This window comes from Talpa europaea (assembly GCF_964194135.1).
Source record: "Talpa europaea genome assembly, chromosome: 9".
NCBI lineage: Eukaryota > Metazoa > Chordata > Mammalia > Eulipotyphla > Talpidae > Talpa > Talpa europaea.
The window spans coordinates 36,765,858-36,785,854 of record NC_140076.1 but is presented as its reverse complement, the minus strand read 5'-3'; the positions used below and the strand labels follow the sequence as shown (position 1 = coordinate 36,785,854).

The following is a 19,997-nucleotide window of genomic DNA, read 5'->3' as shown; positions in this document are numbered from 1 at the left end:
TGATTCTGACAGCTGCCCTCAGTGTAGGTAGAGAGGGTTCTCTCTGAAATAGCAAATGTTCATTCATCTAGCACTTATCAGGATCCTGCCATATGATCAGTATTTGTTAGTGGGTGGGCTGAGAGACACCCTAGACCCCCAAACTTGCAACACTAAGTAGGTTCTGCCATCAACTGCATAAGGAAAAAAACATACTTTTGGTGTTTAATAGAAAAGAACTTTAATAGAATTAGTATACGAGCAAGAGAGAGAGAGAAAGAGTGAGAGAGAAAGAAAGGAGAAAGGATAATAGTTTCCCAATGAAACATTCAAAGTTACCCATCCCCTCATGGGTAAATGCCCAAACAGGGTTGACCCAAAGTGGGGCCACTGAGGCCCAAAATCTTGTCACATGTCTCAGGCACCTTCTGGTTGGGAACCCTAAGAAAGGGGCAGAAGGGGCCAGACAAGTCTGAAAGGAAAAGAGTGAAATCAAAGTACAAGTCAAAATAAAGGTTGCCATTGTCAACTTCCCACATCTCTTTCAAGTGTCTCCTTCCATGTTCCTCAAGTCCCTGGTGCAAGTTCAATGCCAAGAAGCAAGTACAGCTTCTTCACAGCTCTCTGCTCTACTGCCTTCACCAAATCTTCTCCTTAAATCTTTGCAGTCCATTCTAGCTTCTGCTCAGCTTCTCCCAATGCTCATATTTACCCTTTGTTGGGTGGGGCAGGGAGCATGCAACCTCCCCTTATTAGATTACACTGTCACACATTGTGTTAGGAACAGTAGAAGACAATTTGATTGAGAGTAGGTATTTCAGCCCAAGTTCTTATTTCATCCAAGGAAAGATCTTGAACAGTTTGAAGATCATGATTGTTATTTGCTACCAGTTGCAATGAAATGGGTAAGCACAACCTATCATATCTGAATAAATGGTTAGTTGAATTTCAAAAACTAGGAGTGGCTGTACTGAAAAGTAAATCACTGAGTTGATGAACACAGTTTATTTTTTAATTCTAGGATTGAATTTTTTTGTCTGTTTTTAATTCCCCTGGAACTGTAACTCTTACTAAAGCAAAACAACTAGCCATTAAATAAACCAGTCACTCATTGTCTTGAATTTTCTATTTGAGGCCAGCTTAATGGTGCTAACTAATTCAAAGTGCTGCTTTCAAGCTTCAGAATCCAGGAATTGGGGGGTAATTGTCTTCCCTCGTGAGCACTGGAGTCAGTCAGGTCTGCACTTAAATCTTGCTTCTGTTGTGGTCACACTAAGTCACCTGAGAAAACTGTTCAGAGTTCTTATTTTCTCATTGTAACTTGGGGAAAACAAAATATCCAGGTTTGGGTAGGGATTAAATAAAATCCCAATATGGTACCTGGAATCCAGCAGAAATTCAACATATATTAAACATTTCTTATACTTGATATTCCATTCTCCCACTCCCTGTCACTCCCAATAGATTTCTAGAAAAAATGATTTCTGTCCTTTATTAAAGTATGTTTTATAATGCCTCCAACTGCTGAGAAAACCTATTTGATTAGCTCAGAAAGAGTTAAAGGTGAAAGAGTTCCTGGCTAAGTGGAAATGAGAAATTGTTTGAGGGGGCTAGGGGCCAGGGTGAAGGGATTAAGGAATTCTGTGTAGCATAGTGCAGAGGAGAGACTGTGGGTCAGGAATGATAAGCCCTGGAGGAATATGGGTTGAACTGACTGTTGTAATAGACATCCTAAGTGCTTATAAATTGATTTGAATTCCAGATGTCACTGAATTGGAACCAAATGGAGGCAAAGCATGTAAGACACAACCCTTTACAGTCAAAAAGCTCCCTGAGTCATTTCTCCTCTTGCGTGAATTTGAAATGGAGCACACTGCTTTGAAAGGAATCCTCCTTTAAAGACTGCTCAGATTATCTAGTACAGAGGCCACTTGATTAAACCCCAAGATTTTTCATCTTCTGCTCCTCACATTAGCCAGGGTTAGGAGGTGGGGGAGATGCATGCTGAGGCATGCTCATCTGGCATGGCATTGCAAAATTAATCATTCTAAGCATTAGGGACAAATCAAATTGTGGGTCATGACTCAGTTGGCCATATATTTATTTTCCTAAAACTACTTTCTACAGAGCTGGGTTAAGGTTTAATGGGTGAGCTGGCAGGGTAGAGGCTGGTTAGCAATGGCATTTAAGTAATCTCAGAAAATATGCAGGGGTAGCTGGAAGTGCAAGACCTGTCAGAAATCACCGATTGTGTCCTCATGACTTTCAGAAGACATGGTTATAGGCCATTTGTGCAGCTACTTCACAATGTAGGAGAAATATGAGTGGAGTCTTTCATTATTTATAGTTGAGGTAATAAAAATGGTTGCCATGATTAGATCCTAATTTGATAACCCCTAAAATTAATCTGTTGTTCTTTCACTCAAATGTTGAAAATGTATATATATCACACCTAATCCATCACCTGTCAATGCTGCCTCCAAACTACAACTCAAGGCTGTCTCTGCTGCTGCAAACTAATCAAACTTTCATCTTTTCTCCCCTCCACTGTTGTGGTAAGGAGGCCGGATAGCTTGGAGGATGTAAACATGGGCTCTGGAATCACATTTCCTGGTTTTAAATCCCAGCCTTGCCACTGTGTGATACTAGGCAAGTTTCTGAACATCTCTGAACTTTAGTTTCCACATCAGTGAAATAGGTATAATGATACAGCTCTTCACAGAGATAACAGCTGGTTGAAGGTACGGGCTCAATATATATTAGACCTCTTTTTTACTTTTACAAAAAGCCTCCTCAGTGTTTTCCTGCCTTTCTCTTGAATTCTCCAACTCTGCTAAAAATACAAAATCAGAATATGTTTATCTTTACTTATTACTCAAACTCCTTATCATGGCCCACAGGTCCCAGTGAGAACTGATTCCAGCCAAACTGTCCAAGTCTGTCGTCTCATGCTATGCTCCCAGTTGTCTTATGCGATTCCTTCAGCATGAAAGTTTTCACCCCAGACTTCACATGCCTGCAGTGCTTCCCTAGAGGCCCTTTTAGGCTCTTCCCTTTTCCCTTCCGTTCTCCACTCAAGTGTCTCTGCCTCGTAGAGGCTTCTTGATAGCCCCATGTGTAAAGGTCTTTCCTGCACACCCCCAAGACTCTCTTGCCCAAGTTACTCAGTTAACCATGTTGCTTACAGCTATTGGTATTTGCTTTTGTAGGACCAGCTCCCCGGACTGTAACTGTCTCTTTTGAGATCCACAGTCACTTCTGCACAAGACAGCTCTACAAGTACTTCTTCTCTCAACAAAGGACAGTGGGCTGCCCTCCACTCAGGGGCCCCTTTACTTGTGTCCTGAGAGTATCCATTGTGCCTCAGACAGTCCATCCCCAGGGGCTTAATACTCTGGCTGCTTTGTCACTGTGGTCCAAACTGTTACCAGCCCTCTTGGGGGCTGAAATGTTTGCTTGCTTTGGTACACTGCCTGGTTTCCTTCCTATCATGGGCACTGCTTTCCTTCTAGTGTTTTCCAGAACACCTAATAAATAAATCACATAAACCTGACCCTCATCTCAGAGTTTGTTTCTGGAGAACTCAACCTCAGGCCATTAATATCTTAAATTGTTTTGGATACCCTGTTAGTATACCGGGTGTTCTAAACCCAGAGTTTGCTTTTAGGGAACCCAACCTCAGATACTTAATATAATCTTAAATTGTTTTGGATACCATGAGAACTGTGTCTGATATGATAAATATCCATGTACTTAAGGATATAAGTATGGTGCATAAGACTGCTAGAGATTACAAAATATGTCCATAGTCAAAGTGACAGTTTTTGGACACAAACCATCATATTCTCTTAAAATAGCAATCTAACTTCCTGCTGTCATTGTGCTTCTGAATGGCAAATACCAACTTATTACAGGACATTTGCTTGTAGGCTTAATGCAATATCATGTTTTATGTTAAATATAAAGGATGTATGGTAAAAGCAATAATGTAGTTGGGAGTTTAAGTGAATACCTAGGATACACTTCTGGAAGAATGTTTCTTCTTTGGGATTTATTGCCTGATTATTTTTTCATCCTTCTAAGATACCTGAAGAGAATGTTTGCAGTTGCATTGCTGAGTTCTAAAATTTCTAAATATTTTGGCCCTCAGTGTTCATAAAGTGGAAGTGTACATCATGGTAGAGGCAGGCTGGAGGAGGAGTTAGTTAGTAATGATGCTGGATATTGTAATTAGGCATGTTTTGGGGGAGGTAAAAAGTGAATCATGTAGTGTTGCTGAAGAATGCATTGGGGGAAAAGCCTAGTAGAGTTGTGAAAGGCTTGTAACCTGATTGGGAATATGAAGTTTGTGGGTAGTTATTGATTTCCCAGTGGGTGGAATTACTTCTCTTTGTGTTGCCCTGGCTGGAGGAGGAGGTTGTGAGAACAAATTGCTATCTGTCAGACTAGAGTTGTGTCTGCAGTGGTCCTCCTGCATACCTAGTTGATTGAACCAAGTAGCCTCTAACATCGGCAAATACTCCCCAAACCAAATAGAAGAAAACTTAGCCTAGCCCAGGAGGATTTGGGGTGACAGTGAGGGGTATTCCCTGCTGGCCAAAGAACCTGAGGGCAGGCAGAGGGAACTTTGACAACCGCAATTCCTTCTCATTCCCAAGAGAGCTGAGCTGAGCTGAATTTGCTTTTCAGTCAATAAGAACTTGGCCAAAGTAGAATGAATTTCACCTAAAAGCCTCTGGAAAATCGAACAGGATTGAAGAGTCGATTAACCTGCTCTAGTGACAAAGCAAGGGCTGGCTATGAGTGGAGTGAAATTTCAAGTGAAGTCTGCTGCAGGCTGGCTTAGAAACCAGGTGACTGCATTGAGGATGTGAATGAATCAGGAAACAGACATGTTGCTTGTGTTTAAACTTCCTCCCTGTAGGAAAAGAAGGTTCAAAAATATATTCAGGTCTCTTCCATCTGGTGGTAGAACCAGGATATACTTGGGGCTGTAGGTGGATATGCATTTCCCTAGCAGGGTTATAGATGCTATTTCATCCACATCCATTTTAACAGTGATTCTTTTTGTTATTCCCATATCCCTGTTGCTTTGGTAGGAAATGGGGAGGTAATAGCTTCTCTTTGTGGACCTTGCGTTATATCCAAAGACCTATACATCAGTCTGCATGTACCACATTCTAGAACTGAGGGAGAGTCAGTAGTGGTATTTTTTTGCCTAATACACCCCCAGAGTAGCTCTTCAAGGTAGACAAAGCATCTCCATTTTGCTCTTTACATGGAGCTGATTGTTGGGGAGAAGATGGCAAGGAAAAGGACCATTTTCTATGAAATGTCCCTGAGTCATGAAATTATTGCACAAGCAGTTCACACTTCAAGAGAGCTATGAAGTCAGGTAGTAGCACCGTCTCCCATAGGACAAAACTTTCTTGAAGGGCACAGAGTCCAGAATCGCTGCATTTTCTTCTCTGCAGTCAATTGAACTAGAAAAGCTCCTCTCTATGAAAATACAGAGTTGTTCTGTGGGTTTGTAAGTGCCTGGTCTGAATTACAATGTGAACTTGTCACCTGATGGCAGATCTCCCAGCCTTTGTCAGGCATCAGATACCCAGGACTTATGCTTGTTGCCTCTGTCTCTAAAGATTGATTTAAGGCTCTGCAATATTTGTCTTTCAAACGATTTGTGTTTGTTTGCTTGACAATCAAGTCACAATTTAGAAATGCTATTTCCTGAAGCTTTACAGATAATATAATTTCACAGCTCCAATTATAAATGAGAAAAATTATTTCATCTCCAAGCAGAGGAGCCAGACATTTCTGAGAAATCATGGTAAAGGAGAAGGTAAAATACTTTCTGAAAAACAGGCCATGTGATTAATGGCTTCCTCAGATGAATTCTTGCTGACTCTCAGCACCAAGAGCCTTCATCTTGTGGGGATGTTGGTTTTGATTATCTGTAAAGTAGACAACTTTTGGATTGGTAAACCATTGCTGCTCTGGATCCACAGCAACCACAACCTCAATGGTTTATAAACAATGCTCATGTCTACTCTTTCCACCTAGCAAATATCCTCCTCCTTGCCTTTTCTTCTGAACCTAGATTTTATAGAATCATAGAATTTTGGATGAGGTCTTACCCATCATTCAGTTCTGATACCCATCATTTATCTGATACTTTGAATAACTCTTCACCCATACCTGTCAGTAGACAGCCACCTACAGCTTAAATACTTCTAGAGATGGAGAGCTCACTACCAGACATTCATGAGAATCTACTGAATCTAATTAAGTTCTATTCTAAGTAGAGCTACAAGTCTGGTGACTTCACAAGGAGATTATCATTAATACCTAAAATCTATCAATTATCATTTTCCCTTGGTTCATATCTATGTTTTGGGGATCTAACCAACAAAATACACTGTCAAGGAAAAACCTGATTAAATTACAACACAGCTCTTTTTTATGGCCACTCAAAGAAGTAAAGACAGTAGATTGCTGTCAGTTGTCAGTTGACTCTCTTGCTGGGATAGCTGGGCAACTTCATCTCAAAATAGGAGTGTTTAATAAATGTAGTAGATTGACTAAATTAATGAATGAGTTAGTGAACTTCCTGAATGGATGAGTCCTCTGTCTTTGCATATATCTTTCCTATAGGTCTTAGTAAACACACTTAATAAATGGAGAGAGTTTTAAATGTTTTTAACCTTGAATTAGCAAGGGCACTTTAGGATTCGAAACATTTTCTTCTTATGTTTCGAGTTCAAGACCACTGGCCAAACTTGATCTATTTCACATTATCTTTCTTCAAGATCTTATCAACAGAAGACAAGACTATGGTGTTAGAAGTTAGGAATGTAGGAAGGTGAACCCCAGAATTTTATTTTCTTTATCATCACTTGGACTACTGCAGGAGAATTATCATTGGTCTCTGCCCTTGGGGCTTTCCTTTCTCTAACTACCCTGTATAGTGTAATAACATCAATCTCCTTAAAACACAACTTTTGTTGATTTCCTCTTACTCAGAGAACTAGAAGAACAAGACTTTTTGTTGTTTTTTAAATTCCCTTATTAGAGCTGTTATTTATATCTCAAAATTAAATTTTTGAAGAGTAAGAATTTACAATCATTATTTAACAAGAGAATGCACAATTTTTATCTTGTTGGGTATAAATATGTAGCAACAGTAAAGTCAGAATTGCTGTCATTCACCTCCAATGACAAAGAATTTACCATATTGAATGAACTCTTCTAGCTTTTCTCTAACAAGCATTCTAACATACATAATTTCCTCTAATCAACAAAAATTTCAAAGTTACAAAATAGCAGTTTAGAAGATAACTTTTAAAATAAACTTCTGAATAAGCATTGCAGAAGATTTCTCTACCATTTTTAATAGGTAGATCTGCACAGGACTCAATTTTATGGTAACTAGATATGGACTAAGTATAGATTTAACTCAAATTATCCAGTAATCATATGTAAATATTATCCTGTTTTTCCCTTTATCTCTCTAAACAGAGGTAATGGATAACTTAGTATCTTGTACTCTCAAAAGTCATTAAGGCAAGGATTTCTTGAGTCCAAATCCAGTCCCATTAAACCTGTGGTCTAGTACTTCATCTATAATTTTAAGCATGTGGAATCAAAAATTTTACATACAATAGCATCTCTCCATACAACTATAACCTAACACCTTCTATTGCATTTTAGAACTTTCCTTTTACATGTCATCTCCTGGCATTATACTTCCAGAAGACTATTCCAGTTACCCTAGTTTGTATACTTTAAGTCACTCTCTATTCTTTAAGCTCTATACTTCCTGTGGCAATATTATGTACTTGTGAATGACCATCTCAAATGACACTTCTTTCATTTATTCAACCAAGATTTATAGAATTACTGCTATGATTCTGGTACTGGAAGGTACCAAATATTTGGTCCAGTTGTCTTGGAGATTATACTTTGGTGGAATAAATGGACATTAATTAATTAAACTATTTAGAAGTTAATTGCAAACTGAGGTTAGTGCTCTGAGAGTAGAGACACAGCTTTAAAAGAACCTGTACAGGTTTTTGTGAACCTTCCAATCAGGGAATATTTCTCCCTTCAGAAACTTTCATGACATTTCATAACTACCATTTGGATTCTCTGGTTGCAAGCAATAGAAATCTATTCTGGTAAGTTTTAATAAAAATAAATATATTTGAAAGTTAGAGGGTATTACATAGAATGTCATTCATCAGAGGAATAGCTAGAATCAGAGGAAAGTCTCAGTGATAAGAGAAGAGAAATCCAGAGCAGCTCTAGGAGAGGAAGTAGCAAACACCATGGGCAGCCTTCTTGGGGTACTGTTGTAAGGACAGTTGACCTTCAGAGACTATTCTCTTCATATAGTTATTAAGAGCACAGGCACTGTAGTCTTAGATCAGATCCATCAATGACTGGTTTTGTATACTTGGGCAAATCCCTCTGTTTCCTGATCAACAAAATGGGGAATAATAGAATCTACCTCCTGGTGTCACTAGGAGGCTTAATTAAAGATATTTACGCAAGGGACCTCCCTGGTGGCACAAGGGGTTAAGACGCAACCTATGAAGCTAACCACAGACTCTGCAGCATGAGTTCGATCCCCGGCCAGGGAGTACCCACATGGCACAGCAGACCTCTCCTGACTCACCCGCTGCTCCCCTCAACAGTGTATTTCAGTTAATCTGCCGGTTCTGTTCCCCACTCTGTCTCTGGTGAATCCTCTCTCCCCCTGCACCTCTGACCTGTACCCCCATTCTTGTATGCATAAATAAATAAATCTTTAAAAAAAGATATTTATGTTAGATATTTAAAACAGTACCTGGCACAATGTCAGCAATTATTGTTATTAAATTTATGTGTCTAGCCCTTGACTAGAAAAGGTAAAGGATCCTTAGGAAAGTGTCCCCAGAGTTATATTTCATAGCAGGTGGCTCTTCAGAATAAAATTGGATGTCATGCCAGTAAAAGGGAGCACATATGTTGGGCAGACAGAACAAAAGATGTTCTCTAATTTTTCCCACTTTTATCTCATTCTATCTTCTGCCGTTGCTCTTGGTTTTCACTGCTAATCGCTGTCAGATTTCAAGTATCTAATAGGTGAGAACCACATCTTATCTCTGTGCTTCCAGAAATGTAAAGACTTCTATATAAAAGATATCCATTACCTATTTCTTGTATTAAATTAAAGTTAAATCTTGTTATATAGGAGTTATATCTCAGCTCAAGAAATAACTTAGTGGGGATGACTTGAAAAGTTTTTGGAATTTTGGGGGCATTGCTCAAGTTTTCCCATTTTCAAGACCAATATAGAAACAAAACTGTGTAGGATTTTAGAACTTTCTGGAAATTTTCAGAGACAGAAATATCAGGAGACATGCCTTTCTTAGTGAAAGTTTCATTTAAAATGAAAGTAATACCAACAATCCCACTCTTAGACATCTAACCAAAGAATATGAAACCATCAATACAAAAAAAAAATACATGTTCCAGTATGTTCATAACAGCATTGTTTACAATAGTTCAGACATGGGAGCAGCCTGCATGTCCATCAATGGACGATTGGGTAAAGAGGATGTGGTATATCTGCATTGTGGAATACTGTTTGGTCCTATGAAGGGATCAAATGTAACATTTTGCAATAAAATGGAGAGAGCTTGAGAGACTGTGTGTAGAAAATCAAGTTAGAGAAATAAAAAATATATACTGGACATTTCCATAGCATCCATTCAATAAGTAACTTATTTCCAAAAGTTAGTGGATGTCAACAAACACCCATGAGGACTCTCAAGTTAAGAGGGAGGGAGAGGGGAAAGGACAAGAGGATATAAAGAATAATGGTTAGGGAAAAAAAATAAAATGGAAACTACTGTGCACAAAGATGTAAGAGAGTTCATTTTTAAACTGTTTGTGCCATTGAAAAATGTCCATCAGGGCCTCCCCTGGTGGCACAGGCAGTTGGGCGCTTGCTGTGAAGCTGTCTGCAGCCTCTGCAGCACAGGTTCAATCCCGGCTGGCCGGCAAGGGTCCCACATGGCGTGACAGACCTCTCCTGTCTCGCCCGCTTCTCCCCTCAGCAGTGTATTTCATCAGTCTGTTCTGCTCTCTGTTCTGCTCCCTGCTCTGTCTCTGGTGAATCCTCTCACCCTCCCGTGAATCTTGCCTGTACCCCGGTTCTTATATAAATAAATAAATAAATCTTAAAGAAAAATGTCCATCAAAGAGTATGGCAAATAAATACAAGATACCCATAAAAGAATGCTGAAAGCTGTTACAAATTATTAAATTGATCTCTGTAGGTAAGGACATACAAAGTGCTCCAAGAAATGTTGGTAAGTGAAAAAAATCAAGATGCAGAACAATACATATGTTGTTCTCTTTAATAAAATGGTCACCTTTTATAAAAAGGAAATGAAAACAAAATTGTATGTTTTATATTAATACATATGTGAAACGTGTCTATGAAAGGATCTTGAAGGTTTATCATCACAGTATGATATGACTTACTGAAATGAAAATCAAAATGATACTACATATTGTATACTGGTACATCTGCATATATACATGTATGAACATACATGTATGTGTTTATATGCAGGTAAACACACATATGTGGAGAATAAAAAATAACTGATTGCTTCTACAGAGTGGGGCTTGGGGAAGTGCCAGAATTGTGAATGATGCCCTAAGAAAATCTTAACCTAATCTTAAATATTTAATTTTTTTACAAACAGAGTATATTTGTGAGTTATTTATTTAGTGAAAATTATCGTTAAAAAAGAAGAGAAACCCAAAACTGAGGAAACTCAAATGCCTCTGAACTGCTTTCATTCCAGAATGCCGAGACATTCTGCTTCCTGTCATCACCAAAGAATTGAAGGAGCTACTGGAACAGAAGGACGAGATGCAACACCAGGTCCAGGAGAAGAAGTACTGTGTTGAATTACTCAACAGCATTTTGGAGGTCCTCAGCTGTCAGGATGCGGTAAGTCCTCATGATGATGTAGATGTTCTGGACTCAGACTGGGGCTGAGTTGATTAAACTCTAAAATATTGATGCTGATGAATAGCAGTTGCAGTCTAAAGATAAAAGTCAATGGCTTGCTCAGCAGGTCTACTTTTCTGTGACTAACTCCCACAGTTGTGAAAGATGACTTGGGGACTGTTGTTAAGCATGTAGCATTTTGTCACCATATTTCTTGTCAGGCAGGCTTTCTCAGGGTGTAGTTATGGACATATTGCATATTTTTTAGATGACTTTTCCATTGACTAAAACCCTGGTTGTCAGGGTTAGGAGAGGGAGGTTCCTATGCGTGTGACCAAAACAACAATCTTACCTGTTTCTCAACTGATTCATTGAGTTTTGTTTCTCCATTTATCTCCTATGACCATGGAAATGGTTAGGACACTTCCTGGATGAGCATATGTTCCAGATCTAGTCTCTGGGAATGGATGAGGAGTGGTGTGGTGGTAGGGAGATGGCTATAGCTGTGCTACCAATACATGTTTGACAGTCATCTTTCAGAGATTAGGCAGGGATGGAATCAAAAGGGAAGTCTCATTGAGAATAAGTGGAGGCTTTGAGAGGCAGAGTCTACAGAAGATGGTAAGCAAGATGGAGTGGTGACCACTGTAAAGATTAAGAGGCGATATTTTATATTCAGGCCTAGAATTCTTTGGACATGGAGGAGGAAGATAAGGGTTCTTGATTTGACTTTGCTTCTTTTGTCCTTGAGTAATGTCAGGAAGGTATCTGTCTTTAGATGAGCTGGTTCCAGAGGACCGTGTACACACAACCAACCAATAAATCTTTTTTAAGTATTATATGAGCATACCATCCCTGACCCTCTCCCCTCCTTTAGAGAGTTCTCAGAGAAGGATTATCTGTGATTAAGTAAATTCAAAAATTCTGCAAAGCAATATTCTTTTGCAGTTCATATCCAGAGTCAACCATGATTGTGTGTTTCCTCTTCTATCTCTTCATTTTTTACCATGCCAATTTAACTTCTTATCTTGTTACTAGGTAAGTGAATGATTGCTTCCTTCATTCATTTACTCATTCAAAATACATATGATGGATCAAGTGTGCTTGAGGCATTGGGGTTACAAAGACATGGTCTCTTTCCTTAAGACAATCTTTACAGACCTGTAAATGAGCAATTACAATAATAATGACTAAGCTCTAGATACATATTGTAAGTTCTGGAGCTGCAAATACAAAACTTGTAAGTGTGTGTCTGTAGGTAAGCATTTCTGTCAAGGAAATATACACAAAGTCAGCTGAGTGTCCAAGGATGAATAATTAATGATCACAACTGCTCCTTTATTTGCTGTTTACTAGGCATTGTGCTAAAGGTAATCCATGGCTTCTTTCTGCTTATCCTGATAAGTGCTAAGTATTATTATTCCCATTTTACAGATGGAAAACCTGAAATTTGTATGCTTAATATTCAAGACCAGCCAACAAATAATTGACAGGGTCAAAATTAAAATCCAGGTTTATCAGATTCTAAACTCTGTATAACCATAGGTATTGGGAATACAAAAGTATGCTCTTTTTCTTCTCATTTCCTTCCTATCCTCACCCGTGTTACAAAGGGAGAGAAAATACAATACCCCAAATCTTGGAAACTCAAGATTTACTCTATATGTCAGGGTGATTCTGTTTTCATAAGGATATCCACTTGCCAGCTGTTGAAATGGTTCCAGTCTTTGCTACTTGATCTTTAAAATTTTTTTACAGTGTAGAGACATGAAAGTTGTCTCCAGAAACATCCTAAGAATGTTGCTGCTGCCTATTGAGAAGAATTTACAACGTTTCTTGCATTTTAGTTATGCTCAAATCCCTTTTATTTTTTTATTTTTTTTAAATAACATTTTTTTTTAAAAGATTATTTATTTATACAAGCACTGGGTGCAGTCAGAAGTGCGGGAGGGTGAAAGGATTCACCAGAGCCAGAGCCAGGAGTAGAACAGGCAGAGTGACGGAATACACTGCTGAGGGGAGCAGCGGGAGGCAGAAGAGATCTGCGCCATGTGGGACCCTCGCCCTGAGGCCGGGGATCAAACCGCCACTGCAGAGGCTGCGGGCAGCTTCGCAACCCAGCGCTCAACTGCTATGCCACCGGGGAGGCCCTCAAATCCCTTTTAATAGGGAAAATATCCTGGACCTTTGGGACTATGCCAGTGGACCCCAGTTTGAGGAACACACATAGTGGGTTAACTGCCAGCTTCCTGTTTTGGATAAAAGGTTTGTCCCCAGTTCACAGTTCAGTTGTAAAGCTGCAATGCTGCGACTCTGCCCAACCCAAGGGAATGAACCCCTTAAGCTCTGCCTTAACAGGCATCATCATTTTGCACATTCAGTAGCTTCAGACAGGGTGAGAAGAGCTGAGGTCTCACACACCCTCAGTACATGGGGCTTCAAAGCTGAGATGTAAGTGGGAGGCTTTGAGCTCCCCTTGGGGGATGTGGCATCTGGACTTGAGGTGTGTGGGAGGTGTGGTGTCACTTTTACTGCCTCTGAGTGTGCCATTTTCACACTGACTTCTGACTGTGGGGGTTAGCCCCCCTTCCCCAGGGTGAGCAATCGTTTCTGTTGGATGAGCTATTAGTTACTATTATTACCATTGATTTTGATACAAGATTCTGATGCTTTCCTCCAGCTTCACATTCTGCCCTTCCAGCTCATGAAGATGGAATTTTATGTTTTCTTTGACAAAGGAGATCCATTTAGTAGCCATTAAGCTGAAAACCAGAGGTCCAAAAGTATCCAATCTAAATCGCTCTTGGTCTAGTAGATAGCAGCTATTCACACTGGTTGCACATTTGCATCACTTGCAGAACTGTTGAAAAGCAGCTGTGCCTAGGCCGGTCCTGCTTGTTTTGATTTAATTGGCCTGGAGTTGGCTAAAACAGCACAATGAAAAGTACACCAGGTGATGCTAACAGATAACCAGTGTGGAGAACCACACCTCTAGCACACGTCTTAAACTTGAGCAGGCATTGGAACCACCCGGAGGATTTGTTAAAACAGGCCTCTGATGGATTTTATTTTTCAAATGCATTCTTAGGTGATGTGGACACTGCTGGTCCAGGGACTACACTTTCAGAACCATCACTGTAATGCAGTCTCATTCTTTTTCATTGTAGCGTTGCTGGAAATGGAAGAACATTTGGGTTCATCCCCAGTCCTTTACCTTCTTAACTGGAGAGCACGTTCCAGCTCATAAAGTCTAGAATCTTTCAAGATGGCATTTAATAAAATGTATAGTGGCAAAATCTTTAAATACATCATTTCTACTCATAAATTCATTTTGGGGGCAGGTGTGGGGACACAGCCTATGCAGATATCTGACTTTGAAAAGCCAGACCATTGGATGTGTTTTTGGTTTCCACAGGCACCAACTTCTCAAAACTAGAAAATTGGAAGAAAAATAAAAAAGGCTCCCAGACTAAATGTCCTGGATTTTTCTCCTGATTGTTTGGATCCTCCCTGCTGATAACAGCCTAACTGTCCATTTTTCACTGTTTTGTTGTTGTTGTTGGGGCCAGGGAACAACACATCTTCCCAGGCCAAGCATAGACTGTCTACCTGCCAGAACCCTTCGCCTATGGGTAGAACCACATCAACTGGGGCATTGTGCTCTTGGGGGTTGTGAGAGGATGCTTGTCTTAGTAGATTGTCCTTGTTTGGGTAATTACAGCCCACACAGCAGGTCTGGCATGAGGAAGCTATGTTTTCCTGTTATTACCTTATCCATTGTAACCCTGGGTGGCATATGACTCAGGGGCAAATGTCCTCCTCAGCCTGGGTGCTGATATTTTTTTAATGATAGTGTTGAGTTCTCTCACCCAGACTGCCTGAGCTGCATTTAGCATATGAAAGGAACAGACTCAGGTGAAGGATGAAAGCCTGACTTCTGCCTCTATTAACTCCTTTTCTCCCCCTAGCTGAGGGAGTTTAGTTGTCAACTGCAGTTACTTTGAAAGGCAGTTTCATACTGGCTTCCTTCTGTGCCTTGCTTGCTGCTGAGTAACTCATAAAATTTAATTTTGTGCCAGACCCAGAGGGAGTTGGTTTCCCACCCCCCTTCTTAAAACAATGTTTTCGTTTCTACATTTCTTTCCTCTAACAGAAAGGGGAGTCATCATTTTAAACCCTGCTTAGCCATCATAAAGTGGGTAAACATTCCTAATTCTGTGGAGGGGTTGGTGCTAGCTGGAGCCACAGAGGTAGAGAACGCTCAGAATCAGCTATTTAAAAAATAACTATTTGACTAAATCTGGGGATTTTTACCAAGGCTCTTTATTAGTCATGAATGATTTGGGATTTTTGATATTTTTATTCATCAACTTAGACACCAACATGCAAATCTTTTGCTCATGTTTTTCTTTCTCTTGCTTGCAATGTCCTCAGTTCCATTCTTTCTATGCCAGCAAAATTCTAAACCTCTTTTAGGTTCAGCTCGGATAATACCTCTTTTCTGAAATCTTCTCAATTGCTTGTCCTCTTTTTCTCTTCCCAAACCCAGCTAAATTAAGGGCATCGTTTTCTGGTTTTCTGTAACTGGGCTTCGACTTGTATGACAGCAGTGACTGATTTGGGTCCCCTTGCTGTGTATATACCCCTGCCAGATGCTGAGCACCAGCATTCCAAGTGCAAGCCTGGCTGTCCTGACTTCACTGAGTTTAGGCCGTCAGGCCTCACCCATTGCCAATTCCAGTTGACTCATCATCCTATCCTCCTGCTCCACTAAAATCCTTTCAACCCTTCACCGCACCAAACTATATTCTTGCACTTCTGGGCTGCCTTAGGAAGGAATCACTCTTCACTCTCCCAGGAAACCTTCTCTAACTCTCTCCTGCACTCTGCTATTGTCTTCCTAGGAACAGCTTCCTCCTGCTCTTCCTAGCACCTGTGTTGTCATCCTCTGTGGCCCTGTCTGCCCAAGAATAGAGCTCAATCCTACAGCAGCTCCACCTGCACAATGCTTGGCTAATGAAGCTCTCTGTTGGAGGAATGAATAATAGAATGAATATGACTTTGCCTGAGACTCAGCAGCAAGGTCTGATTTCTTCTTCAGGTCTTCTGCTCTGAGTGCTAGGAAGGTATCTTCATTGTTCTTTTAGACTTCTTTGGATGTCACATGAAGGGGTTGAATTTATCACATCATCTTATGACACATTGCTGTCATTGACCTCTGCAAGGCCCTCCCTTGTCGAGTGTGTACTTATTTCCTAACTGTTATTCCCATCTCCCATTCTCATTTTCCTACTTCCCTCATCTGCTATAGGTATTTTGTCTAATGTGTTGAATATGCATGTGTGATTTTGCATGCATGTATTTTTTTTAACACACATATACACTCACACTCATGCACTGCTTTTAAAGTGGATCAGCATTAACAGTTAAGGCACTGGCATCTTCAGCTCTGTTAGGGTCCACATGTGTGCAGAAGGGACCGTGACACTCACAGGGACTGGTCTAGAATAGTGGATCATCTTGGTCCAGCACTGTCCTTGACCTGCCTTGTGGGAAAGAAGCTTAACCTGCCTCTGTGCTTCGTTGTCTTCCCAATGCACCCCTTATGGCCACCTGAGTTCTGGGCTCTCTGATAATCCCAGGCAGCATGCCTTATGAAGGGCTAAAGGGAGGCTGCTGCTGCCTCTTTGTATTACCATTTAATTCCTGGGAATCCATACCAATGTGCAAAAGCAGCAGGGTTTTCTTCTAACCTATCTGTTCCTTCATATTTCAAACAAAAAACAGGGAGAGAAAGCTTGCTGAAATTCTTTTGTCTGGTGAATTCCAAACAGAGCAGCTAATTAAGACCCAAAGTTAACATTGAAATAGATGAGAATCCTACACTTTCCATTGTCTCCAAGGGCCTTGTTCTTCCTCTGCTGCCATGGGGTCAAATGTGATGCCCTTCCCAGGCCAGTGGAATGACATTGTCACTTCATGGACAGTGATAAACTGAATTTTTTTCTTTCCCAGCACCTTTCAGCCTGGAAAGTGCTTTCTCCACCATAATTGTTTGTTTGTGGTCACCACATGTCAAGGTAGAACTTATTATCCCCATTTTCCAGTGAGGAATCTGAGCCTCAGAGAGAGTCTAGGTGACGTCCTAACTCAGCTCAGAAAGTTCTAAAGGGCAGAGCCTGGGAGGAAATACCTATCTCACTCCCAAGTCAGCCTCATAAACCACATTGCCCACTACCACTGCACATCACACTTGACCCTTTGAAAGCACTTTCACCAGCACCATTTCCCTGGTAGAGGTCAGAGCACAAGCTTTGAGATCAAGCTCCTTTCCTGTGTCTATTCCACAAACATTCAGATAGTGCCTCTCATGCGCTCTCTACTCTATCCTGGGGCCATATTGGCGAGCAGAGCTGGAGATATATCCTAGCTCTGCTTCTTACTAGCTGGGAAATATTATTATTAGCTGGAGAGTCATGAAATCTGTTGGAAGAAGGGAAGATGCTGTTTCCCTGGATGGGTCAGAATGACAGTAAACAAAAACATCTGTGAAAACATTCAGTACTGTACTGACCTGTTTTCTCTACTCAACCCTGTGACTTTGCCTTTCTTGTCTATCCTCTTCTTCTTACTACTCCTTGCTTCTAACATATCCCTATAATTATTTTAACTATAGTAGAGGGCTAAGTGGCCTTTTGGGAGAATGGGGAACAGGTATTGAGCCTGGGGAGGACTCTGCATCTCATTAGCAATGAAGGCAGCTTTCACACCAGCCCTGGTAGCAGCCAGATGCTTTGGAGCCCTCGCAGATTCCATGGAAGGCTTGCCAAGAAGCAGCAGATGCTGCTTCTGGAGCAAAGTTGTCCCTTGCAGGGATCTGGTCCTCATAAGGGTTCCCAGTGGTATTTAGAAAAGTGTCAACCTACCTTTTCAGGGGCTTCTTTGAGTGTTCTTGAACCTCAGGGCTCAGGGTAATCACTGTGTGAGGTGATGTGATGGAGCTGGCTCACACCATCTCATGAGAACCAAATGTAAAATATTTAGGAATCTTGAGAGTTGGGTGATAAATAACTGCTATTATTACAAATTTATATACATATATAAAATTAAATAAGCTATATTAAAATCAAAGGTTATTAACACTCAAAACTCATCACTTCCTAATTACCTTACTACTTCGTGTATTTATCTATATTCTTAACATTATTTACATCTATGAAGAAACTTTATTCTCTGCTGCTACCTATCTCTTCCCAGCTACAGTTCTGTGTTTAATGGTATGATGTAGATAAGGAGTAACTAATTTGCATGCATCATATTTGCATGTAATACAGAATTTGCATTCATCGTATTTATCCAGGCCTTTATCATTTCTATCCTGGAGAGCCAATTGATAAATATTTAGCAGCACACCACACTTGAGACTCAAAGGAATTGCCCCAAATAAGAAAAACCCCAAAGCCCAAGGGAACTGCCTGTGCATGTCTCTTTTCCCCAGTGACTCTAGATCTGAAAGATCCCCTGGGACTGTTCAAAGGGAGGGTCCTCTGGGGATGAGGTAATTTTAGGATAAATTGAACATTCAACCTAGACCAGAGATACAGAAATATGTTTTATTCCTCATGACAATTCTTACGCATTGGGAATGATTTCTTTCCTAGTAGTGTTGAGAATTTTGAGATCTTAAGTAGGCAAGTGAGAAGCTGATTCCTTCTGTAGGTGGGTGGGGGTGGTGGTGGTGGGGACAGTGACTCAGGTGACATGAATTAGCAATGCCTAAACTAGACACTCACTCCACACAGCTGTGTAAAAGGCAGGTTTGACAGGGAGATTATCTTTCACTTCAGGAAACATTTACCTTTATTTTATTTTTTAAAAGATTTATTTATTTATGCATACAAGAATGGGGGTACAGGCCAGAGGTGTGGTGGTGAGAGGATCCACCAGAGACAGAGTGGGGAACAGAACAGGCATATTGACTGAAATATACTGCTGACAGCACTGTTTACAATAGCTAACCTTTGGAAACAACCCAGATGGCCAAAAATAGATGATTTGGATCAAGAAGATGTGGACTTATACACAATGGAATATTACTCAGCAATCAAAAAAAGATAAACTCATGCAATTTGCAGCAACATGGATGGAGCTGGAAGGGATCATGCTCAGTGAAATAAGCCAGAAAGAAAAAGAAAAATGCTAGATGGTCTCACTCATAGCAGGAATTTAGAAAACCTAAATAAGGGACCAGGAAAAAGACTAATTATAATAAAGTAAAAATCAAAATCAACAAGCAACTATAACCCAGAGACACACTACAGGGCAGCGGGAGGAGGAAGTGGGATCAAAACAAAGGGAGGTGGGAATTGTGCGGGCAGTATAACCAAGATAAAAATGCATACATTGTGCAAAAATGAAAAATCATGTAAAAAATATGTAAAATTAAAAAAAAGAAAAAAAAGAAATATACTGCTGAGGGGACAGCTGGCGAGTCAGGAGAAGCCTGCTGCGCCCTGTGGGTTGCTCCCGGGCTGGGGATCCAACTCATGCTGCAGTGGCTGCGGTTAACTTCATAGGTTGCGTCTTAACCACTTGCGCCACCAGGGAGGCCCGGAAACATTTACCTTTAGTCCTTAAATAGGACTTAATGATTGCTGAAAGTTCATTTTTGATTAGGCAAAACTCCATGGTCATCATTGTTTCAAGGATGAGCCATGGACAGATACCAAAAGTAATAGGCAAAGCTGTGATGAAAAATGGGATATTTGCGTTGTCTCAAAGAATCACCCCGAAGTATCCACATTTTAATTACATAGGGAAAGTTAGTAACTTTACAGTTGAGAAACCTCACCTTAACCAAATGATGAAGGGGAACATGACCAGGAAGGACAGACATTAGTATCAAGCTGCCCTGGACATGAAGTACTGAGAAGGTCACCATACCACGTATATGGGGAATCTTACCCAAAATGCCTAACATCAACCTCATATTGAGCAAACACTCAAC

The 19,997-nt window shown here is 40.4% G+C and overlaps 1 protein-coding gene across 1 annotated transcript in view; it reads left to right on the top strand.

Moving 5' to 3' along the window:
• Window positions 1-19,997, top strand: part of DOCK2 (dedicator of cytokinesis 2) — a gene marked incomplete at both ends in the record, with an annotated part of 397,682 nt that overhangs the window by 128,628 nt on the left and 249,057 nt on the right. Inside the window, one exon of the mRNA XM_084243050.1 lies at window positions 10,842-10,990. Within this exon, the coding sequence (XP_084099176.1) occupies window positions 10,842-10,990 (149 nt within the window). The remainder of the gene's footprint in view (window positions 1-10,841; window positions 10,991-19,997) is intronic.